Genomic DNA, 26,547 nt, shown 5'->3' with positions numbered 1-26,547 from the left:
AAAATAGAGTTTAAAAAATAAAACTATATATTGAAGTAATGTTAAATTTCCTACCAAAGCAGAAACTTCTGCTTTTTACTTCTTCCTATGCATATGTATAGGGCTCCACTAAATGTTACTAAAACAATTCTAAATACAAGTCAAATTTAATTGTTTTTGGTTCAAATTAAAAAGTCTTCTACTTATTCTATATGTAACATTGATAAGTATTTATTCTGTACTAAGAAATAGCTCTTGTTCCATCAAGGCTCAGCAAACAATGATACTAGAATTTCACTTGAGATGAAAATGTTATCACAGGTGGAGCTGAGAGGAGCCTGGCACCTGCGCTGGCAAGATGGGCTCCCACTGTGCTACTTAGGGGAGGAAACACTTCCTGTGTTTTCCATAATCCTGTTTGCCTCACCTAGGTCACTGGTCACAAGGGAAGGGCTCAGAGCAGTATTGGGTCATGGTAAGTATACAACAGTTAGCTGTTAGTGGCAATGATTTATTGTGCCAGGCTAGCTTTAACAAGTCATTCTGCATTTAAAATATTTAACTCTCATTGAACTTTCAGTCAACCATAACCCCAGATATGTATTTTGTGCTATCCTCAAATAAAATCCTGACCTGCATCTGCATGGGTTCTCTTTGATTTAATTATATTTATGTGGATTAAAATTCATTTTATTTTGCCCTGGCTGGTGTAGCTCAGTGGATTGAGCATGGGCTGTGAACCAAAGGGTGCCAGTTTGATTTCCAGTCAGGGCACATGCCTGGGTTGGGCCAGGTTCCCAGTGGGGGCCATGTGAGAGGCAACCACACATTGATATTTTTCTCCTTCTCTTTCTCCCTCCCTTTCCCTCTCTAATAAAAAAAATCATTTTATTTTTTACTGTTTACTTATCCAATCAATTAAGACAATTTAAGGTTCTAATTCCCTTCCTTCAGGGTACTGCTGATCATACATGGGTTCTAAGCACTGGTGCCTGACTGCCTTACAAAGATTCAACAAATCTGACTCTCTTCTCAGGGAGGTTAGATTTCAGTGTGGTATTCAAGGTATGTTTCTGCAAAGGAATTATTTCTGGCATCTGAAAGGTCATACAGAGAATTTTATTAGGCCCAACTGAAAGAAAAAAATGTTTAAAATCTCAGAAACCTAATAGAGAAAAAGCTAGAAATATTACATTCTCTTGACTAGTCAAAGAACAATCTTAAATATAGAACAAAAACATGCAGAAAAATTAGCATAGAGTCAGTTAGTCTTTAATCACTTCTTGCTTAAAAAATGGTAAAACAGACTAGACATAAACAAAATTTAAGTTAGCCACTTGCATTTACTTGCATAAGCACTTAAGTTACACAGGAACTGGGACTAAAGTTAATTGTGACCTTGAACCTTGAAGTTCCAGTCATTCAGAAAAGAACCACTTTTAGAGTGCAAACACTACATAAGGATAAAAATGGCTTCTGGGGCAAGATATCATCACCATGTGACTGCCACTGAGAGGAGAACAGAACTTGTGAGGGGGAAACGATGATTTGCAAACTCATGAAAAAGCAGCTTATACACCTGGGATTTTCTTCCAAAGTGCAGACTGGGATATTTGCACTTTTCTTCAGGCAACTTTGAAAAGTAGATCACAGCTCTGATATGTCTTGGTAGAGGAGGAATTTTACTGACCTCTCCATAGGCCTCGGTTCCTGACCATGTTCAGCCAGTAGCAGTGATCATTATGTATACTTCTAGTCTTTGAAGTGGGGCAGAGATGAAGAGTGAAGGAGCAAAGCAGCTGTAGGGAAAGGTGGAGTGAGGGCTGCCATTGTGCCCCTTTCTCCCACTCTAGCTTCTTCGATCATTTAAACCCTCTTCTGCTCTCACAGTCATCAGGGAACACTTTACATATAAAGCTAAAAGAGGTGGTTGTGAAATGACAAGAAAAAATTCTGAGATGTTCTAAATTAAAAAGGAAGAGACACAAGGTCTTCATCAGGTAAAAATTGCAGGGCAAAAACCACCAAAAGACTACTCACACTCCTTAATGTAAGTTGGAATTATTAAACTAACTATTTAAAAAGATGGAATAGCCAGGTGCAGTGGAACCCCAGGAGTCTCTGCTCCCAGTTTACATGGGAGCTTTATAGACTCTGCTGGACCATCCCAGAACTAGTCTCCCATCCCCTTGTCTATAGCTAACATGAATTTTTAAAGATCACCTTACTTCTTTCTCCCCTCTAGTTGATGCATAAAAATGCCATAAAAAGGGCACATCTGTCTTTTCTACTTAGTGATGCTGCTGATGGTTTAGACTCTGTGCCCCAAGACCAGTCTTTTTTTTTTTTTTTTGCTAGCAATGGCCTATAAACCCTTTCTTTAAAAAAAGGTGTTCAGTCTTTTTAAAGCTAAAATTTTTAACAGAAACAACTACTATTCGTAAGGCACTCAATAAGCCTGTTAACTTTGTAATAGCTCTCTCTAAATAATTTCTATAATTTCTCCCAAACAATTTAAAGGGTATGTATTTAAAAATGAGAAAAACTGTTCTGCAGAACTTAGTTTCCTGCATATTTTAGCTATTTAAACTTTCTTCTCAAAACAGAAAAACTAGAGAAGAAATACCAAATACCGAATAAATCTGGTATTAAGAGTTTTCTGTGACAATGGGACACTTTAATCAGGGGAGTAGGTGAGTCCCCTTTGATGAAGGTTAAATAAAAAGCACAGGTTTACCTACAGCATAGGATTTCTCAACCTTTAGCACTAGAGACATAATGAACCAGAGTGTTCTTTACAGTGGGGACTGTCTATAGTCTGCTTGTTTGAGAACCACTGTTACACTGAAATGGACCAGATAGCTTTGAATCTGCTCAAGCCTAGTGATCTACCAGAATAAAGGGATGTTATCAGATAACCTTAAATATTTTCCATGTCTAAGAGTCCACAAATCTTTGCTTCTAAGGATAGAAATAACACAATGCAATATATAGATCAGGTATCCTAGAAATGTACACTTGAAACTTACAGGATCTTATTAACCGATGTTATCCCAATAAATTTAATAAAAAATAAAACTAAAAAAGAAATAATAATCAGCAAAGGGTACAGAGACAAACATTCAGATTGCAGATAATAATAATAGCAACAGATATTTATTAGTGTTTGCTATGTGCCAGATCGTGTGGTAAGCACTTTACATGAATATTAATATGGGAATGACACACTCATTCAAAAATTTATTAAACAGAGTATTTACTGAACTAATTTTAAGTTTGAATTAGAGATTATAGGAGAAAAATGAAACAAAAAATAAAGTCCTGCTCTCGAGGAGAGTAGAATCTAGTTAGGCTGAAAAGAAATGCACCATAGTTTCAGTTGAGTGACTACTACAAAAGTAATATCACAAGGTAGTATATGATTCAGTGCTCAAAGAGTGGTATAGATAACAATGCCTTATGAGGTCAGGATGGGCAAATTGATTAGGAAATGATTCATGAAAAAGGCAGATAGATCTTATGCTGAGACTTGAAAAATGGTAAAGATTTCAGCAGAAGAGATGTATGAGGTATAATACTGGTTGAAGGGAGCAATGTGAGCAAAGATATAAGATGTATACAATTTTCAAGGGACAAGAAAGTAGATCATTTTAGTTGAAAAATGCTACCTAAAGAGTAATAGTAAAAAATAAGGATGGAAAAATAGGTTAGGGCCAAAATAGGCATAGAGTTCTGAATGCCAGATTAAGAAAACATGACAAGGAGGTTTTGCTTCCACAAATGTCAGAGTAGATCCTATTGGGCCAGTCCTTCCATAGAATAGTTAACTATAGACTCTTGACAAATTATAAAGGCAGTAGAAAACAACCAAAAGCAAGCAGAAAACTGAATGTAAGCTTACACTTAGAAGAAAAAAAAATGGCATTGGGTGAACCTCCTGTTTTTACAGCTTTTGCCTGAAGGGAGGTACTGGTTGGTATTACTCAATGGTGGATAAAAGTCAGAAATGTTTGGTATGATGAGCTTGAAAAACCAGAAAACAAAGTTTGGTACAAAAGAGCAGTTAGAAAATGAGAGGAAAATCTCAGAAAAGATAGAAACACAGAGGGAGACACCATGAAAACTTGTCCCAAAGCTCTGGCTAACCTTTCATCTGCACATATGTGAAGCAGACTCCAAGTGGTTCAATTAAGGATAAAAAACTGAAAAGAGATTTCAGCTTCTGTCTACTGCAGAGGAGACAGAGTTTGATGTTTGAGTTTAGCCAAGTTATCTGCCTCTTAAAACAAACAAATAAAAGTCAGTACTCTGGAAAAATATAATAGAATCTAAAGCCTCTACAAGGGATCAAACTGTCTAGAACACAAAATTACTAGACCATGAAGAAACAGGAAAACATGACCCATACTAAAGAGCTAAGAAAATCAATGTAACTGACCCTGAGATGATCTAGATGTCAGAATTAACAGATGAAGATTTAAAGCAGTTATTAAAACTATGCTCAAGGGCATAATGAAAAATAAGTTTATAATGAATAAAAAAATAGGAAATCTCAGCAGAAGAATAAAACCTATTAAATGATTGAAATTGTTGGACAGAAAAATACAATATCTGGCCCTGGCTGGTGTAGCTCAGTGGATTGAGTGCCAGACTGAGAACCAAGGGGTTGCCAGTTCGATTCCCAGTCAGGGCACATGCCTGTGGTGTGGGTGAGGTCCCCTGGGGGGTGGGTGAGAGGCAACCACACATTGATGTTTCTCTCCCACCCTTCCTCCCTTCCCTTCCCCTTTCTAAAAATACATAAATAAAATCTTTATAAAAATACAATATCTGAAATAAAAAAATTACTGTATTTGCAAGCTGCAGTTCCAATCTAAAGATGAGAGAGAAAAAAATTGAATAGAATTTCAGTGATTTATGGGACAATATCATAAGATCTAACATACACAAAATTGTGGTCCCAGAAGGAGAGAGGAAAAAAGAGCCAAAGTTAATCTTAATGTGAGGAAGCTGAAAACCTTAGACAACTAGCATCAATAATTCTTTCAGTGATCTCTTAAACCATCTTTTTGGACTCTTTCCCCCATTATCTCCACATTGTCCCTAACATTGACTTAGCTGCTTTCTGATATTCTCATATTTTATGTTACTCATTCGAATTCTAGCTGGATTTCTTTGGTATTTTTATAGATTGTGTCAACTAAAGACCCACTTGAATTAGCCTACAGAAAACGCTATTTAGTGTCAAAAGTGCTCTATATCCAGTGCTGTGAACTAATTAGAATTCTTCCAGTGTCACAGGTCACTCCTAGAAACTTTGTCACCCCAAACTGAGCCAGAAAAATGTGTGTATTCTAGGATGTAGATTCCGGCAGCCAATCCACCTTAGTAAGGCATTACCTTCCTTCCCTCTGTACCACCATGGCCTGTCAGGCATAGTGTCATCCCTGGGCCCTCCTGGGATAGTGTCTTGCCTGGAAATAGTGCATAGCCAGTAATTATCTCATTTTCATTTGAACAGACTAATAAGGCTCTTCGCTAAACCAGACAATGGCTTGATTCACTCCTTTATATTTCAAGGCCTATACTCCTTTTTTTTCCTGAAAGTTTATTTTTTTACATTACCATTTAGTCCCCTATATACCCCTCCCCACCCCACAATGTCCATGTCCATGAGTCCTTTTTCCTTTTTGCTCAATCCCTTTACCCCCTACTTCATGGGCCAAGTACTAGTCAATGCTCTTCATATCCATAGATGCAATCCTCGAAACTCTACGAAGGATAGGTATCTTTACAGGTAAGAAACTGAGGTACTGATTCAGTACTTTGTCCACAGATTCACAGGCTGTGTGTGACAAAGCTGAGATCTGAGTGCAGGCAGCTCTGACTCAAGAATCCACTTAACACCCTCACTATGCTCCCCTGTGCAACCTAAGCTAGTGACATTAAAGTCTCTTTTTCCAAAGAAGATGGGTGCTCTGAACACAGAGTACTCTTCGAGTGCATGCCAGCTCTGATAAAAGAGCTTTGTCCCTGAAAGTTTGTTAATTGAAGTATCCTTTTACAGTGGAATATCTAACAGGCAGATATTGTCAGGGCCCTAGAGAATGGTACTACTTGTCAACATCCACTATCATGTTTTCCAGAAACACCTTTATTCAATGCTTTCTAATAGGCATTAGTTCATCTAGCCAGCCTCATGAATAATCATTAACTGACCTGTTCTCAAAATTTTAAAAACCAAATTATTTTAACAAAAAACCCCGATAAAAATAATTTTAGATGAAAACATTCTAATGTTAATTAAAAATGACTTTGTATCTAAGATACTGCTTTCAGCATGGGGAGTCATCAGAACTCACCCTTCTGTTTCACCACATCATTTTCCTTAGTTGAGCCTCCCCTTCCTCCCTCCCTCACTCAGGAGGAGTCTGCAGATGACCTGCCCATGCACTTCTAATGCTGCAGGAAATGACATTCAGCTGAATGTCACCTAAAGCTTAGTATCCACTAGTGCTACTTCCCTTAAATCAAAATTGTGCAGGCCCAAACCCCTAAGTGGGGAGTAAAGGAATGCTTAAAAGTTGTCAAGTGGGTGATCCACTTCTGCTCTTGTTTTTTGAGCTCAGCTAACTTCCAGCAATTAGTTGGGCTTCTTTTCTCATGGCTATACTGAATCTTGTCAAATTTTGCTTTATCTGTCCTTGTTCCTCTTGCCCTTTCAGTTGCATCTGACACAAGTGATTTATTCCTTCCCTCCATAAAATGGCTTGCTTGGTTTTTCTGATATCCCAGAATCTTGGCATTTGTAATACTCTGACCACTCAGTGCTAGGGGCTTCCAGTTACCTCTCAATATTACCCTCCCCTTCTTCCTCAGTAACAGAATCCTCCAATTTCAGTTTGGTAAATGGCTGCCCCAAATAAAGGCTTCACTTTAAAGCCTCCCTTGAAGCTAAGAAATAGCCGGCCAGAGTGGTATCAGTAAAAGTGGTGTGCACAGTTGCTGGGAAGCATCCTTAAAGGACGTTGGTGCATTCTCTATTTTCTGTTTTTGTCTTTCTTTCATGTTGGAATGCAGACATGATAGCTGGAGCTGAAGCAGCCCTAAGTTATGAAGAAATGTGATATAAGAAACTTAGTTTCCTGACACTGTAGAGCACCGTACAAGTCCCAGTTCACCATCTTGGATTTTTACATGAGAAATAAACTTGTATCTAGTTTAAGTCATCTGTTATTTTGGGTTTCTGTCACGCAAGCCAATTCTGGAGCTCTCTGATATATTTCTTCCCTACTACTGCACAGTCTTTGTCACTTCAACAAAACTGTATGCTCTTTGGGAATATAGGTTCTGATACGTACTTTACAGTACCAAAATACTTAATGACTGACCTAGATTTCAATGCAACTTATACTAATTCTGGATGGGTCACTCTTTTTTCCTGGGGTGGAACCAAATGGCGATGAAGGCTCTCAATAAAACGAGGTCAAGAAAAGATGATTTGGATGTTCTCAGCGTTACTGCTTTTCTTCATGTTTTTAGTTGTAGTGCTAGAAATCATCCAGGATGTTTGGGGTTTCAGCGCCCAGGTATTATCCAGATAGCCCTACTCCCCGTAGGCTGTGTTCTGGATAGAGATTTCTTTAAAAAAAAACAGAAATCTCAAATGAGTGGATACTTCTCTAACTACTTCATCAATCCAAATGGGTATAGCTATTGGGGGAACAACTTTTTCTCCACTTTTTCCTCTGGCTTCTATGAGGTTTCCCTGTGACACGCTCTTGGATTCCTGCTCTTTCTTACTTTTCTTGCTCTCCAGGAGATGGAAGACTTATCTGACTGATAAAATCTGAAAGAATGACTAGGGCTGCCTGGGTCAGCAATTCCCTTCTATTTGCAAAGGCAAATTTATCCAGGGAGTACATCCTGCACTCCGTCAATGAAAATGGACAACCTGCAAGCAGGCCAAGTATTTCCCCATTCAGTTCTACTTATCTTTGATGTCTTTGTCGAACCTTTGCTCACCATTATCTTAAATAAACTTTAGCTGACTTCTCATCCCACGCATTATTAATTTTGTATTAGTAGGCCTTAACAGAAAAGTTTTGTGTCTTTGTTAGTATTCAGGTACAGGAAACATTTGTTTAACATTTAACAACAGTAACCCTCATGTTTCATTTGTCTACATGCCAGGAGACAGGTTCTCTGCAATGTCTGAATCACCATCTGACCCAGTACAGCATCAGCAGTTCCCTGGCGACCTGACAGAATTTGTGACCCTCCCTACACACTCAACCTTTACACAAGGTACTAACTGGGGCAGAAAGCAGGTGCATGCCCATCATTTGGGGTGTTCTTACTTCCTATGAAACTCAACTGTATAACAGACATTATAATAATATCCAAGCAGTCCTGCAAAGAAACTAGATGTTTATATTTCCAAGAGGTAGATCTGCTTGTACTTATTCTTTAAATTATAAAAAGTGTTCTGCTTTGATCAGGAAACAGAAGATCTGGGAAGGAAGACATGAACATTTCTAAAGACCCCCTTTCTTCTGGGCATAAAATCAAGCACTTTGTATGTTCTGATTCATTAAGCTCTCTCAGTGAGGAACTGTGGTTGGCACAGTTAAAAATTAATTGCCTAGGATCACTAAGTAAGTGGTAGTTCCAACATTTGAATCCAGGTCTGGCTCTAAGGCCCATACACATTCCCCCACATTACACAGCTTAACCTACCAAACCCCATGTTACAGTATTAATTACTTAGATCTGTTTTGCCACCTAAGAACTCAACGCAGCCTTGTGCCAAAGTTCCAGATGCATTTTTTACCTGGGTGGTCTTTGCAACTAACCTGGTTGTCTCTGATAGATTGCAAAACATATTTTGTAACTCTTCCTGTAAAGAGGTGGGGTCTATGAGAGAGGACATTCAAAAAACTAAAATTTACTTATAAAATATTGTATTATTGTTTAAACTTCAGTCACCTTCAAAGTACTCTCCATGTGATGAAATACACTTACCGAGATGTTTCTTCCACTGTTCTCAGCAGTTTTTGAACTCATTGATTCCGATGCCTTTTAGCACTTCTGACTTTTTTTGTTTCACCTTTTCCACATCAACAAAATGTTTCCCTTTGAGGACTTTTCTCATCCAGGGAAACAAAAAAAAAGTCACTGGGGGTGAGATCTGGTGAGTAAGGAGGGTGGGGCATGGGGGTCATGTCATTTTTGGTCAAAAACTGCTGAACACTCAGCACAGTGTAGGCAGGTGCACTTGTAAATCACCTATCATGAAATGGGCAGACATGTTGGGTCTTCAAAAAAAATTCACCAAAGCTGAATGCAGCCTCTCATGACAACACCAGCTGATACAGCAATACAGATGGGCTCTTAGAACACTCACCTAGTGGGGGAAGCCTGTACTACAAGGGGCTCACCCTGCAGAAGAAAACTCTGGGAGTTTTGCAGGGGGAATCCTCCTCGTCTTTCCCTATTCTGACTCTGGATTGACTTGCTTTGACTAGAATGTGACTTTCTTTTACTAGAATGCAGTAGAAGCAACATTGTGAGAATGCTCAGCTTGGGCCTCAAGAAGGCTTGCAGCTTTCACTTTCGTATTTCTTGGATCCCTTTACCCCAATGAACAAGTTCAGGGTGAGCTTGGTGTGGATGAGAGACTATATGGAGCTGAGAGGCGCCATCCTTGCAGAAGGTCCCCAAGCCCAGAGTCATCCAGGCTGCTGACCACAAATACACAGATGATTCCATCCAAGACAAGAAGAACTATCCAGCTGAGCTCAGTCTAATTGCTGACCCACAGAATTGTGAGCAGAATGCTTATTGTTTTTAGCCATGAAATATTAGATAGTTTATTATACAGAGAAAGTTAACTAATACACCCTCTCCAACCTAGATTCAGAGGTTCCTTGCAGTTAAAAATAGGTGGGGTTAGGCCCAAAGACTATTGAAAAATTTACCAATCATTGTTACCTTCAAGCCCCATCTGATTTAGTGTTTGAGTTCCCTGACCCAACCAAGCTGGGTCTTCAAGCAGCTGACAGTGCCCTGGTTCAGCCTTCCCTCTCATAGGCTTCTTGAGGCAAGAACAACTTCTCGCTACTCTTTGTATTTCCTCGTAGTACCCAGCACAAAACCTTCTTGTATCATATATTCTCAGTAAAATTTCTAAAGCAATTAAAGAGATTTTAACCCTTAGGGGAGCTGGAATCTCCCAACAACTTTGAAACACAGTGTAAAGATAGCATGGAAATACAATTTGGCAACTTTTACAAGTGATGGAAGAAAGTCATACATACTGGCAACTCCAGGGCTCATGTGATTCAGTCCCTGAGTTGCAACTATGTTGTTTTTAAAAGTACTTTCTAAGTCTTGACAGATAGTTCAGACTAAGTATAGAATCAGAAACCTAAATATGTACAAAAGGCTTTATGGTCTGTACTTTTTGAGCATGACTAAGTTTTAGCAAAAAAAATGGAATCAAGCCTCACATCAAACTGGATGGTGCTTAAACATTGAATGATGATAAATTTGTGCTTTTGCTTAATGTAAATTTCATTGGAACTATAATTTTGGAACACCATATCAAAGCTTCTGAGAGACTGTCACTTTATGGACAAAACAGGCTTTATCTGTAAAAGATCAGAGTTAATTTGTCAAAATTGAAATAACTCTTATGGCATTTCCCTCTTTATATCAAAATATTTTTATTACTATAAACTCAGCCTCAGTTTTTCACACAAACAAGTGTTTCAAGTTCATCAAAAGATACAACCCTAAATGCAACTCAGAGTGTTGCATTACTATCAGCTGAAAAAGACTGAGGCACAGAAAAGCAGGATCTTTCAAAATGACTCTAAGATTGAGCTGAACCTGAAACTTCAAGTTGCTAAGTCAACTATATCTGGTGACTGAGTTGAATAATGGTTACTAAAAAATGATGTGGCATCATTAACTGACCACATGCAAAGTCAGATGGAGAGAAGAGGCACACATCACCTTCGGAAAAATAAGGACACCTACAAGCTGATTCTGAATATTTTTTACACTTGGGATCTGAGCCAATGAGACAAGATACGTGGATCCAGGGCCGAAATACGGAGTGTGACATGAGGGCCACTGTGTACTCTCTCAGGCATCTGTAATTGCTATTCTGCATAGCATTCCCTTTAGTGTGACCTACTCCTTCTCAGACCTAGGTCCTATGTCATTTCCTAGGTGATTCTAATTTCACTTTTTCATTCAACCAAAATCTGCTGGGTTCCTACTATGCTAAGAGCTATTTCCTGTGCAATGATTTAGTTATGCATTTTCCTGAAAAAAGAGGGAAAAGAAAAGCAGACAGAATAATAACTTAGGAGGTTGCTTAATTCATTCAAGAAATAGAAAGTATTTCTGAAACAAACATGAAGATATTTTGTTTCATTTAGAATGAATTAAGTGAAAAATGAAAAAAACAAACCCTTTCACTGGTACCTGTATCCCAATTCTTCACTCAGATGGATCATATGGAGGATATATGATTCCTTGCTTGTCCCGGTGAGGCCGGGCAACAGTAAGATTGTAGGCCTGGTGCTGGCATCCATGTAACTCTTACTGTGATCATTGTCAAACCAGTCCAGCAAAATCTGCCCTCCATCTGCAGTTTTAATACATTCCCTGAAAGAAATAATTCAAAGACAAACTCATTGTTTCAATTTGTGTCTTAATTCTATAAATATATGATATTATTTGGATATCTCAAAATAACTTTTTTTCAGCACTCACACACACACTTACATCACCTTCTTTCATTACAAGAATGTTATGAAATTCATACCATTAAATATTTCCAGCAATGCCAGTAAAAGGTAGTAAAAAATGAATTTCAAAGTATTTCAAGCATCTATCTTAATTATTTCTTCATTTCTCTAAAATACTCAGCATTTGACCCCTATTTGATTGAGATCACTCAAATAAGTCAACAGGGAATTGTGAATAAGTAAAATGCTTATCTGATCAGAGGTCTGGTTGTTTGGCTCAATAACAAAGTCTCTCCACAAAGTCTATTACAAAATTTGCTTCTTACATATTTTAAAGTACTTCTCACATAGTATCTATGAATATATAGAATTGTCCCAGACAAACAGTGCAAGTTCTAGGTGACAAAAAACCTCCAGAATCACTAGATGACTCAGGGAAATTAATAATAGGCACCATTTAAATCTCTTGTTACTGATATATCCTGGATCATATCTGCAACACCTCAAGGACATTATCATCAAGAACCCATTTGCTTATCAATATGAAGTTCTTTTTACAGGGCTTCAAAATCCAAATTAATTAATCTTCTCACTCCCACCCTTATCCCAGCATCAGTGAACTGGTACATATCATCAAAGGATCTATGTCATCAGGGGCAGATGCATGATGAATTTGGAAAACAGTAAACTCCAAACACTTCTGGTATACTAGAAATAAACCATTTACATCAGGGCACCAAACAACAACAATAAAAAAATGTGAAAGGCAATACCTGAACATTTTCTTGCAGCTGAGTGTGGGTGAAGGCCATACTTTCCATTTTCATTCTTCCTTTCTCTCTATACTTACTAAACCAGAGGTTCTATTAACCCAAAATAGGCAGTATACAAAACAATAAAAATAAAAAAATTGTGATCTTGAAGACAAGACTGAAAATGTGAATGTACTTACTTCCTGTACTGCACCGGGGGTTTGGAAGCGATGAAAGGTCTCAGTAGCGTCTGCCCTCGACTCTCCCAGCACCAGACCGTCGGGTAGTACGTCTCTGTCACTACGGGGCAGTGGTCCTGAAGAAAGCGGCTGAAACTCTCACCACCCGTCACTAACTGGGGCTTCTGTGGGGAAAGGCAGCCTCAGTAAGGGATTCAGACCAGAAAGTTTCTGCCAACCGTAATCCATAACCGACCACACTTGTCCCTCACGCGGGATCTCCCAGATTACTGGAAGTCTGGCGCAAATAGTTCACAGTTACAATGGACTTAAAGAGTGCTTTATCAAACCCCCTCCAGTGAAAGGCAAGAGTTTAAATAAGTCATTCTAAAAAGTGCTACAGCATTGCCGAGCAGCTTTGCCGGGTTAGATCGATAATAGCGACAGGGCAGCTCCGCACGCACATAAGTCAGAAGGTCTGGGTAGCGGTCGGAGGACTCGGGCTGGACCACATGCAGGCGGGTAGGGGCTCGCTGGCTTTCCCGCAAGCGCTCCAAGGGCATTCATCAGATGCCCCGGAAAGGGCAGCTCTAAGGAGCAGTTTGCTCGTCCCTAGCATAGCCCCAGTCACTCACTCCTGCCAGCGACAAGCCTCCGGCTACGCTGAAGCTGTCGCTCCCCGCAAAGCTGTACGTGGCCCCACGCCTCTGCACCCGCGCCACCCCCCGGCTCACCTTGGCAATGCTGCTCAGGTAGTAGCAGGCATAAGCAACGCTGAAGCCCAGGATCAGGGATAAGCCCATTCCCGAACCGAAGAACCCAATCCGGACTTGGTGTTCCAGGTAGAGGGATAGCTCCCGGGAGAGCATCCGCAGGTCCATTACTAAGCTCTGCATGGCCTTGGGAGCCCCAAGCGGTGGTCCTGCGGCAGGAGGCCAGCCGGGCTGAGAGAGGGCGAGTGAGCACAGGGCGTCAGGAAACCTGGAGCAGAGCGTCTCCTGACGGGAAAAGCACAGCTTCCGCCAAGCGGTTTGTCTAGGCTGCCCCGGGAGGCGTAGCTCTGCCCGCCAGGCTGCAGGCTCCGCCTGGGCTTCCCTAACCGCCCCCACCACTAGCCACGCAGCAACCTCCTAGAGGTGCGGTTCCAAGCCCCGCCACACAGAGGGCTATCTGGGGTCTCCCGTCCAGGTCGGCCGGGTCGCAGTCAGTCTGGGTGAACTCCCAGGGTTGGAAGAGGGCAGGCGCCGACTTCAAAGGAAATGAGCCTGGCAGCGCACCTGCTCCAGTGACCTTGAGTTATTCCGAAAGGTGGTAGGTTTCGATTAATCGTTCCTGTATACTAGCAGTTCAGGGTGCCCAAGAAGTATGCATTGATTCAAAGATTTGGGGGGTTAATGCCCAGGACATGTTAGGATAATGCACTCACTACGTAGTGAAAAAATCCTACATCCCTAGGAAATTGTGTTGTCTCCAAGACTATCAAAAGAAAAACATTCTATAAACATTCAACAATAAAGACATTCATACTTGACTTTAAATGTCTGTGAATTTTTTAGTATACCTTAAATGAGAAGTGGTTCCCCAAAATAAATGAAAAGATCAAGAATGTGAACTGGGATTCAACAAAATTTTAAAGCCTACTTGTGGTTCATTAATGTTTTGAACGTAAGAGGAACAGAAATGCACCGAGCCTGTTTTAAATCCATAAAATAATAATTTCTATTTTATAGTTATTGGCATGTTTAAATGAAATATAATGCATGTGCCAGCCTCCCCCTGAATATAAATACTGTAATTCTTTCACTCACTGCCTCTTGTACCCAGCCACACCCAGAAAACATAAATGCACATGGTGGTTACCATGCTTGACAATCTACATGTGACATTGTTTATAACACCTGCACCTGCCTTCCACCTTGCCCACCTGTATACATGTATATTTCATTTCACTTTAATTTAAAGTGATAGAATCATAAAATAAACTAAAATTCTCCATATGCATCACAGTGTATAGAAATCATGCTGACTAGGAAGCAAACAACTCTGAACTCATCCACCAAACTTAGGCAATCATTTACTCTTTTGGAACTTCATTTTCTTGTCTATGAAATAAATGGTTGAGGTGGGAGATATTCAGATTTTTTCCTGTTACAAGAACACTCAAAATCTTCCTTAAGACAGTAATTGTTACTTCCAATTTAGATGAGGAAATGAGTTCACTGTAATATGACCCTCAATGATCTCTTCCTGGGTGTCCATGCTTTTGTGTAATCCCCTACCCTTGAGTATAGATAGGACCTGAGACTTAGTTCTAACCAACGGAGTATCAAAAAAGTAATGGGATGTCACCACTCCTGTATTACATTGTTATATGACTCTAGCTTAGCATGCTAGAACTAAAGGCTCTCCTGCTCACTTGAGGAAGCAAACAGCCATATGAATTGCACACAGACAGGGCCACACAGTGGATGACTAGTGGAGGCCTCTGGTTGACAACCAGCAAAAAATGGGGCTCTCAGACCCACAACTCAAGTGGCAGTCTCAATGTGGTGGTATGGTTTCTTCCTTAAGGACTTGGTTATAAGGCTTCTCTCTAGCCAGTGTTCAGCTGGTTATTCAGGATGATTTTTCTATAATTTATTTGTAATTTCAGTTTGGTCATGGGAGGTTAGTGTACCTTCCACCTACTCTACTGCCATCTTGGATCCTCAACTCTTTCAATCAATATTCAAAATTGAGAAACTCATTGGGAGATTTTCTTTTACTTTATGTATCACCTTTTAAAATAATCACAATGAAAATTTATTACTTTTTTTCCATCAGTGTGTGGTTGCCTCTTGTGCCCCCCTACTGGGGACCAGGCCCACAACCCAGGCGTGTGCCCTAACTGGGAATCGAACCAGTGACCCTTTGGTTCTCAGGCTGGTGCTCAATCCACTGAGCTTTAGCCAGCCACAGCTAAAAAAGTTTTTTTTTTAAAGAATTACAAAACTAATTATAAAGGAGTAATCACATGAAAAGATTTATAGCTAAAAGTAAGAAAGGTCAAAACATCCTAAAATGTAATGAAAAAAGTTTTAAATAGGGACACATCTTCACAAATTCATGTAATATGCTGTGGTTCCTTTTATGGAGTAATGGTATTTAGAAACCAAGATGTGGGCACTGGGTGTGGTCATCAGTATAGGGATGTCATTGTCTTTAGGCTCTCTCAGCTGACAGAACTAAGTAATATATCTATGTATACTAACCCAGGTAGCTAGCTAGCTATGTAGATAGATAGCTGTTTCTATATATATCCATCTGTATTTACAGTAAAAGATGACATCAGAGTATAACTCTTTTATGTGGACTCCCTAAAGATTTTTAGGAGAAAGCAAACCTCATAATTATCAATGTTTCTGGGTTTTTTTAATTTATGGATAAAACAAAATTCTACCTCTAATGGAAAACACCTATATTTTTTGTTAAGATTTTAATTATTTATTTTTAGAGGAAGAGGAAGAGAGGGAAAAAGTGAGGGAGAGAAACATCAATGTGTGGTTGCCTCTTGTACACCAGCAACCAGGGACCTGGTCCACAACCCAGGCTTGTGCCCTGACTGGGAATCAAGTCGGTGACCTTTTGGTTTGCAAGCTGGTGCTCAATCCACTGAGCCACACCAGCCAGGGTGGAGAACACCCATATTGTTAACATCCTCAATTCCATGGCAAATCAGCAACAGAATCAGCAGAGGACAGAATGGGTTATATTGTACTTACAGAGAATTCCAGAACTGAAAAATCATGTTATATACTTAATGAAACAAAAACTTTTTAGGTTATATTCAATTAAGAAACATATTGTAGTTTATATGGATTGTTATAACTTGCAGATGTCACCAAATTATTTATTAATAAAACACTGTGACCCCAATCTCCTCAGCTCTAATACTTATCATTGCACCAGGGTAGCCCTATTTTTAGCACTAACAATTCCTAACACTAATAGAGCCCGACCTTAGCACTAACAATCTGATTTCTAACTGATTGATTTCTTTGGAGGAGGAGCATTGTACCCTGAGAACTAAGGCCAGAGGAAGAGCTCAAGTGACAAATAAGGAAGAGCTCAAGTGACAAATAAAAAGTCATGTTGGAAAGGAGGAATGTGTATGTGGGATCCTTGCATGAAGACCTAGGGAAGAAGCAAGTTGAACTCCTTAGAGGCATAAGGAGTGGTCAAGGGAGGCAGGTGAGTCTGTGGTCCCCAGACCTCATTTCGAATTCATACCATTTAGACATCACTGGAGTCTTAAACAAAAATCTGCTTAAAGCTTTTCTCACAGTTAATTTGTGTTTATTATATTTGGGATATGGCATACAAGTAGTATCCATAATAGGGAGATAAATTAGCCTGCTTCCTCCAAGGTAACTGGAGTCATTTGGGAATACCTTTCTGTGGAGAGGATTTTACAGGCTGTAACCCAACATAAAGTTGATGTTTCCTCCTCATTTTCCATGGAAAAGTCAAAGTCATACTTTGTATAAGATAGAATTTGAAAGAAAGAAGGAAAGAAAAGAAAGAAGAAAGAAGAAAGAAAGAAAGAAAGAAAAAAGAAAGAAAGAAAGAAAGAAAGAAGAAGAAAGACTGTCATATGCATTACAACTAAAATGGTTGAGATCAAAATTATCTCAATAGAACTTCAATACAATACCCTTTCATGGAAAAGTGCAAGCTTCTGATCATATGTAGTTAAAAAAGAAATATTTTTGGCCACCTTGACATTTTTAAAAAATATATTTTATTGACTATGCTATTACAGTTGTCCCATTCCCCCCTTCACTCCCTCCACCCTGCACCCCCTCCCACCCACATTCCCCCTCCTTTAGTTCATGTCCATGTGTCATAATTCTTTAGCTTCTACATTTCTCATATTATTCTTGCCCTCCCCCTGTCTATCTTCTCCCTACCATCTATGCTACTTATTCTCTGTATCTTTTCCCCCTTTTCCCCCCTCCCACTATCCTGTTGCTAACCCTCCATGTGATCTCCATTTCTGTGGTTCTGTTCCTGTTCTAGTTGTTTGCTTAGTTTCTTTTGGTTTTGCTTTAGGTGTGGTTGTTAATTGTGAGTTTGCTGTCCTTTTACTAGACATGTTTTTTCTTTATCTTCTTTTCTTAGATAAGTCCCTTTAACATTTCATAAAACAAGGGCTTGGTGATGATGAACTCCTTTAACTTGACCTTATCTGAGAAGCACTTTATGTGCCCTTCCATTCTAAATGAAGCTTTGCTGGATAGAGTAATCTTGAATATAGGTCCTTGTCTTTCATGACTTGGAATACTTCTTTCCAGCCCCTTCTTGCCTGTAAGGTCTCTCTTGAGAAATCAGCTGACAGTCTGATGGGAACTCCTTTGTAGATGACTGTCCCCTCATCTCTTGCTGCTTCTAGGATTCTCTCCTTCATTTTAATCTTGGGTAGTGTAATTATGATGTGCCTTGGTGTGTTCCTCCTTGGGTCCAACTTCTTTGGGACTCTCTGAGCTTCCTGGACTTCCTGGAAGTCTATTTCCTTTGCCAGATTGGGGAAGTTCTCCTTTATTATTTGTTCAAATAAGTTTTCTACTTGTTGCTCTTCCTCTTCTCCTTCTGGTACCCCTATAATTCAGATGTTGGAACACTTAAAGATGTTCTGGAAGTTCCCAAGCCTCTCCTCATTTTTTGATTCTTATTTCTTCATGATTTGATTGTGATGTTTTTTTTCTTCTTCTGGCCCACTCCATTGATTTGAGACCCAGTTTTCTTTCCATCACTATTGATTCCCTGTGCACTTTTCTTCATTTCACTTAGTGTAGCCTTCATTTTTTTCATCTAATTTGTGACCCAAATCAACCAATTCTGTGAGCATCCTCATCACCAGTGCTTTGAACTGTGCATCTGATAGGTTGGCTATCTCTTGGTTGCTTAAAAGTATTGGCTCTGGGGCTTTCATTTGTTCTTCCATTTGAACCTGTTTTTTGGGGGAGGGGTCTGGTAGTGCCTGTTATATGAGGGGTGGAACCCTAGGTGTTCTCCAGGGTGGGGCAACCCAGTCACTGGGTTGTGACATTGTATGTGGAGGCAGGGTCAGAGAGGAAACAATAGTGCTTGCTCTGCTCTCTGTTGGATTTCAGTCCCCTCTGCCACTTCCCACAAACAAATTGGGGTTCCTTGGAGTCTCTCCAAGGAACTCTTCTATGAGGCTGGGAGTCTCTCTCTGCACTTCAACGTCCACAGGTATTTTCAATTGGTGCTTTTAGGCTTTATTTCCCAGCTCTGGGTCCCTGGGTTGTGCAGTCTATCTTGCTGCCCATTTTTCATCTGGTTTATCTGTGTGCGAATATATGACTGTGGACAGCCAGCTGTCTTGTGTGCCTCACTGGGTCTGCCCATTGCCTCCCCCATGCCCGGGGTCTGCCAACAGCAGCCTGGGCCCTGCATGTCAGGGTCTTCCAGCCACCCTTTTCCCTGCTGCAAACCCTTTCCTCAGGCGTGCCAACTCCACCCGTTACTGGTCTGGATGAATGGTTGTCAGACTTTCGTAAGTTCAGTTTTCTGTCTGTTTCTGGTTGTTTTTTGTTTCTAATTTTTGTTGTCCTTATTTTGGTTGTGTTAGAAGGTACAGTGTGTCCATGTATGCCGTCCATCTTGGCCAGAAGTCCCACCTTGATATTTTTTAAAACACATGTCTCATTAATTTCCAAATAGCTTGTTTACAAATAAATGTACCCATTGTAGAAACGTGTGGATTGGTCCTGTGAAACACTGCAAGAATGTGATAAAATCAGTTCGTAAGCACAGCCACTCATATAATTAAAAAAAATGGAAAATAGATTAGTATGTTCTTAGTTGTATACCTCCAAACTTACCTGTATACACACTTGTGTGACTAATGGGATATGGTTCTTGAGGTAGGGGTGGAATGAGATGCAAACACAGGTGAAGGCAATGTCCTTTCTGGGTTTTTTCCTCTTTTTTAAAATTTTAATCATTGTTCAAGTAGTTTTCTCCCTTTTACTCCCATTCCAGCCCACCCACCCAACCTCCCCACTTCCCTCCCATCACCATTCCCCCCTAGTTTTTGTCCATGTGTCCTTTAAATTTGTTCCTATAAACCCTTCCCATTCTCTCCTGAAATTCCCTCTTCTCTCCCATCTGGTCACTGTCAGCCTGTCCTTTATTTCAGTGTCTTTGGTTATATTTTGCTTGTTTCTTTGTTTTGTTGTTTAGGTTCCTGTTAATGGTGAGATCATATGGTATTTGTCTTTCACTACCTGGCTTATTTCACTTAGCATAATGCTTTCCAGCTCCATCCAAGCTGTTGCAAAGGGTAGGAGCTCTTTCTTTCTTTCTGCTGCATAGAATTCCATTGTGTAAATGTACCATAGGTTTTTGATCCATTCATTTACCGATGGGCATCTAGGTTTCTTCCAGCACCTAGCTATTGTAAATTGTGCTGCTATGAACATCGGGGTGCAAAGGTTCTTTTGTATTGGTGTTTTAGTGTTCTTAGGCAATGTCCTTTCATACTCACAGTAGGAAAGATCTCAACCTATGGTAGGCAGAATGCCAAGATGACCTCCTCCTGATATACACACCTTTATATAATCTTTTCCCCTGAGTGTGAGTGGGACATGAGAATATGATAACATATCATTCTTGTTATTGTTACATTATTGGCAAAGGTGAAATTATTTTGCAAATGTAAATAAGGTCCTAATTAGTTGACTTTGAGTTAATCAAAATAGAAATTTTCTTGGATAGGCACGACCTAGTGAGGTGAGCCCTTTAAAGAGGACACAGGACTTCCAGCAAGATGGAGGCATAGGTGGGCACACCGTACCTCCACGCAGAAACCAAGATTAGAACAACAACAATTTAGAGGCAGAATAACACCCAGAACTGATGGAGAATTTATCTGAATGGAAGTCAGACAGCCAGAAGTTGAAATAGACCCGTTCATCCAGACCGGTTTGGAGGGGCGGAGAGGAGCAGCCAGGCACGGGTCGTGGCGTGAGGAGAACAGGGAGAACTGGGTGCATAAGGCAACCGAGTGTGTAAGCCTTCTGGGACGCACAAGATTGCAGCGCAGTGGTGGACCCTGAGTACGCAAGCGGCGGCTGGCAGACTCCAGTGAGGCGGCATTGTGGACCAGGGCAGAGTGCACAACCCCGGATCCCAGGGGGGTTACTGAGGCCCAGGAGAGTAGAGCTACTGCCATTGTTCCCTCCTGCCCCTGTCTCCGCCCCACATACAATGTCACAATCTAGCGACTGGGGTGCCCAGCCCCAGTGAACACCTAAGGCTTCACCCCTCACCGTATAACAGCGAACCAGATGGGGAAAAAAAAAAGAGAAGAGAGAGAGAAAAAATATGTCTCCAACAGAACACAGGCTCAATCCCCAGGACTCATCCTTTGAGTGACTAAGAGATAGCCAATCTATCAGATGCACAGTTCAAAACACTGGTGATCAAGAAGCTCACGGAATTGGTTGATTTTTGGCACAAATTACATGAAAAAATGCGGTTACCATAAAAGAGATGAAGGAAGATGCACGGGGAACCAATAGTGAAGAGAAGGGAACTGGGACTTGAAACAATAGAGTGGACCAGAAGGAACAAAAAAAAACAACCAAGCAGGAAAGAATGAAGAAATAAGAATTCAAAAAAATGAGGAGAAGCTTAGGAACCTCCAGGACATCTTAAAAAACGTTCCAACATCCGAATTATAGGGGTACCATAAGGAGAAGAGGAAAAGCAACAGATTGAGCACGTATCTGAACAATAATAAAGGAGAACTTCCCCATTCTGGCAAAGGAAGTAAGACTTCCAGGAAATCCAGGAAGCTCAGAGAGCCACAAAGAAGTTGGACCCAAGAAGAAACACACCAAGGCACATCATAATTACATTAGCCAAGGTAAAAATGAAGGAGAGAATCCTAGAAGCAGCAAGAGATAAGGGGACAGTCACCTACAAAGGAGTCCCATCAGACTGTCAGCTGATTTCTCAAAAGAGGCCTTACAGGCAAGAAGGGGCTGGAAAGAAATATTCCAAGTCATGAAAGACAAGGACCTACATCCCAGATTGCTCTGTCCAGCAAAACTCTCATTTAGAATGGAAGGGCACATAAAGTGCTTCTCAGATAAGGTCATGTTAAGGAGTTCATCATCACCACGCCCTTATTTTATGAAATGTTAAAGGACTTCTCTGAGAAAAAAAGATAAAGAAAAACATGTCTAGTAAAAGGACAGCAAACTCACAATTATTAACAACCACACCTAAAGCAAAACCAAAAGAAACTAAGCAAACAACTAGAACAGGAACAGAACCACAGAAATGGAGATCACAAGGAGGGTTAGCAAAAGGAGAGTGAAAGGGGGAGAGAGGGGGAAAAGGTACAGAGAATAAGTAGCACAGAATGTAGTTGAAAATACATAGGGGGAGAGTAAGAATAGTATGTGAAATGTAGAAGCTAAAGAACTTATAAGTATGACACATGGACATGACTAAAGGGAGGGATATGGGTGGGAGAGGGTGTACAGGGTAGAGGGGAGTGAAGGGGGGAAATGGGACAACTGTAGTAGCATAATCAATAAAATATATTTTAAAAAAAGAACAACAACAACAACAAAAATGAGGACACAAAGGTCAGACATGGAAGAAGTCAGAGACCCTTTCTTCTGATGGCCTTTAAGAAACAAAGCTTCATGAATTCTACAGCTTCAAGAAAATGAGTTTTCTTCTCCTTTATAAAATGTTTAATCATTTTTATTTCTCAATTACAGTTAACATATAATATTATGTTAGTTTCACATGTACACCTCAGTGATCAGACATACAACTTACTAAGTGATCATCCCAATAAATTTTGTACCCACCTGACAACATACAGTTATTAGAATATTGACTATGTTCCCTATGCTGAACACTACATCTCTATGACTATTCTGTAACTACCAATTTGTGCTTCTTAATTCCTTCATCTTTTTCACCCATTCCCCCAGCCACCCTCATATATGACAATCGTTAAAATTTTTGTGTCATCCTGACCAATGTGGCTCAGTTGGGCATCATCCCACAAAGTGAATAGTTGCAGGTTCAGTCCCTGGTTGGAGCATGTATGAGAGGTATCTGATCGGTGTTTATCTCTCACATTGATGTTTTTCTCCCTCCCTTTGTCATTCCTTTCCCCTACCTCTACAAATAAATTTTAAAAATCTTTTTTTTAATGCAGTGAAGAAGGAAGCTTGCTGTATTGCATGATGGTCAGCTCTGGTCTGTTCTGCTCTATTTCATATAGGTTTGCTTTTTGCTGTGCTGGTCTGCTCTACTGTGCTCTGGTCTACTCTGTTCTGTGCCAGTCTGCTTTTGTATGCCCTGATCTGCTCCACTCTCTACTTTGAGACATTGTTGGTATTTCAGCTCAGCCTTCAGTGGAAAGGAAAAGTGAGCTCCCAAAGCCACAGGGGAGCTGGCTTAAATAGACAGAGAGATCCACCCCTGATTGGTTAAGTAAAATCTTTAAAAAAATGTTTTATATATCTATGAGTCTTTTTCTATTCTGCTTATTCTGTTTTTTTATGGTTAATTGTTGGCAGATATGTATTTATTGCTATTTATTGTTCATATTCTTTATTTTTTTTCTTCTTAAAGAAGACCCTTTAACATTTCATGTAATACTGGTTTGGTAGTGATGAACTCTAGCTTTTTTATTGTCTGGGAAGCTTTTATATGATATTCAATTTGAAATGGTAGCTTTTCTGAGTAGAATAATTTTAGCTGTAGGTCCTTGCCTTTCATCACTTTGAATATTTCTTGTTAATCCCCTCTGGCCAGCATGTTTCTGTTGTGAGAGCACCCTTGTAGGTAGCTAACTGCTTTCCTCTTGCTGCTTTTCAGATTCTCTGTCTTTAATCTTTGCCATTTTAATTATTATGTGTTTTGGTGTAGGCTTCTTTGGGATCATCTTATTTAGGATTATCTGCCCTTCCTGGACTTGTAAGTCTATTTCCTTCACCAGGTTAGGGGAATTTTCTGTCATTATTTTTCAAATAGGTTTTCTTTTTAAAAAATTAAATTAAATTAAGTTAAATTTTATCCTCACCTAAGAACAACTTTTCATTGCTTTTTAGAGAGAGAGAGAGAAAGGAAACAGGAAGGGAAAGAGTAAAACATTGATGTGAGAGAGAAGCATCAATTGGTTTGCTTCCTGTACATGCCAGAACCAGGGATTGAATCTGCAATCCTAGGTATGTGTTTTGACCAGGGATTGAACCCTCAACCTTTTGGTTATGGGATGATGCTCCAACCCACTAAGCCACACCAGCCAGGGCTCAAATAGGTTTTTAATTTTTTGTTCTCTCTTTTCCATCTGGTACTCCTATGATGTGAATGTTGGCATGCCTGAAGTTGTTCCAGAGGCTCTTTACACTATCCTCATTTATCTTGGATTCTATTTTCATTTTGCTGCTTTGATTGGATGTTTTTTGCTTCCTATATCACAAATCACTGTTTTGACTCTCAGCTTCATTTACTTTACTGTTGATTCCCTGTTAATTATTTTTTATTACAGTTAGTGCACCCTTCATTTCTGATGCGTTCTTTTTTATGGTTTCCATGTCCTTTTGATGCTGTTGAAGTTCTCTCCAAGTTTGTCTACTCTTTCCCTAAATTTATTGACCATCCTTAGAGCCAGAGTTTCGAATTCTGCATCTAGTAGATCACTTGCCTCCATTTTGTTTAGTTCTTTTTCTGGAGTTTTATTCTTTTTATTCTGTTCTTTCATTTGGAACATGTTTGTCCCATCATTTTGGCAGCCTCCCTGTGTTTGTAAGTATTAGGTACAACTGCTATGTCTCCAGGCTTAGTAGAATGGCCTGATGTAGTAGGTGACCTATATAGGGTTTAGTGGCACAGCCCCCATTTCACCCAAGCTGTGCACTCCAGGTGAAGCCTCCCCCATGTGGGCTGTCTACACCCTCCTGTTGTAGTTGAGCCTTGATTGCTATTGGCATTGTAAATGAAAAGGATTTACCTCTGCCCAGCCCAGGCTGATTGGCTGTAAGGACTAGCTGCAACCACCTTGGAAGATCAGCTGTGCATGAGCTGACCCAATGGAGCAGGACTTACTTAACCTGGGCTCTGGTGCCTGCAGAGCCTGCCCTTTGAGTGTGTCACTTGTGGAGTTGCTTTGAAGTGGTCTGAATTTGTCCACCAGGTGCACTAGCTCTGGGGCCACCTGAGAGGTGCATACCAAGGTCATCCACCACCTGTGTTCTTCCCGGGGCCACCTGGCATGAGTTACAGAGTGATCTGTAGATGGCTGTTGCTTGTGCTGGGCTTCGAGGTGCCCAGGAGAGGCCAAGCTGTGAATCAAGGCTAGCTGTTGCTGGTGCTGCACCTGGGGTCACTTAGCAAGAGATATGACTCAAGGGCATGCTGAGGCCAGATGCTGCTTGTATGAGAGATTTTAGGAAAGTCTGAAACATGAGCAAAGACAGGCCATTACTATGGAAAAGCCACTGGAAACATCTTGGGTGGGCCCAAAAGTTAGATGGGGTGGGGTCTCAGGATTTTTATGATGTAGCAACTTATATTCATCTTTTATCCATTTTGAATTTATTCTTGTGGATGGTGTAAATTGGTGATCTATTTTCATTTTATTGCAAGTATAGTCCAGTTCTCCCAACACCATTTATTAAGGGACTTTCTTTACTCCATGTATGTTCTTGCCTTCTTTATCGAATATTAATTGACCATAAAGGAGTGGTTTATTTCTGGGCTCTCTATTCTGTTCCATTGATCTATGTGTCTGCTGTTATGCCAGTAACAGACTGTTTTGATTACAATGACCTTATAGTATAATTTGATATCAGGTATTGTGATCCCTCCCACTTTGCTCTTCTTTCTCAAGATTGCTGAGGCCATTAGGGATATTTTTTAGTTCATATAAATTTTTAGATGTGTGAAATATGCCATTGATATATCTAAGTGTTTTTTAAAAACAGTTAAAGAGTTTAGCTTTAATTGATAGGCCTAAGTGACTAATTCATGTGGAAAGCTGTTATTCCAAAATTGTGAAGCTTTTTTAAAAAATATTTTATTTATTTATTTTTAGACAGGGGAAGGGTGGGAAAAAGAGAGAGAGAGAAACATTAATGTGTGGTTGCCTCGTGTGTGCCCCCTACTGGGGACCAGGCCTACAACCCAGGCATGTGCCGTGATTGGGAATCGAACTGGCCACCTATTGGTTTGCAGGCCACCGCTCAGTCCACTGAGCCACACCAGCAAGGGTGCCATTGGTATTTTAATAGGAATTGTGCACTGAATCTATAGATTGCTTTGGGTAGTGTGGACATTTTAATGATGTTAAATTCTTCCAATCCACGAACACAGTATATGCTTACATTTATCTGTATCTTCCTCAATTTCTTTCTTCAGTGCCCTATAGTTTTCCAAGTACACAGCTATTTTACCTCCTTAGTTAAGTTTATTCCTAGGTACCTTATTGTGTTGTTGTTGTTGCAATAGTAGATGGGATTGTTTTCTTAGTTTCTTTTTCTGATACTTCATTATTGGTGATAAAAATACCTTGATTTCTGAATACTTATTTTTGTATCTAGTTATTTTACTCATTTCCTTTATTAGGTCTAGTGATTTTTTGGTGGAGCCTATAGTGTTTCCATGGACCACATCATGTCATTTGCAAATAATGAGTTTTACTTTCCCTTTTTAAATTTGGATGCCTTTTATTTCTTCTTCTTGTCTGATTGCTGTGGCTAGGACTTCCTGTACTATGTTAAATAAGAGTGTGAAAGTGGACATCCCTATCTTCTTCCTGATCTTAAGGGAAACACT

General features: G+C 40.0%; 1 protein-coding gene across 1 annotated transcript in view; it reads right to left on the bottom strand.

Moving 5' to 3' along the window:
- The window catches only part of ABHD3 (abhydrolase domain containing 3, phospholipase), a 39,431-nt gene extending 25,703 nt beyond the window's left edge, over positions 1–13,728 (bottom strand). Inside the window, exons 1-3 of the mRNA XM_036009223.1 lie at positions 13,407–13,728; positions 12,694–12,857; positions 11,470–11,658 (exon numbers count right to left, since the gene is read on the bottom strand). Coding sequence (XP_035865116.1) covers positions 11,470–11,658; positions 12,694–12,857; positions 13,407–13,568 — 515 coding nt within the window. The 5' untranslated portion in view covers positions 13,569–13,728. The remainder of the gene's footprint in view (positions 1–11,469; positions 11,659–12,693; positions 12,858–13,406) is intronic.
- Positions 13,729–26,547: the final 12,819 nt, after the last annotated feature.

Source organism: Phyllostomus discolor, chromosome 9 (assembly GCF_004126475.2).
Source record: "Phyllostomus discolor isolate MPI-MPIP mPhyDis1 chromosome 9, mPhyDis1.pri.v3, whole genome shotgun sequence".
NCBI lineage: Eukaryota > Metazoa > Chordata > Mammalia > Chiroptera > Phyllostomidae > Phyllostomus > Phyllostomus discolor.
This window is presented reverse-complemented; position numbering and strand designations above follow the sequence as displayed.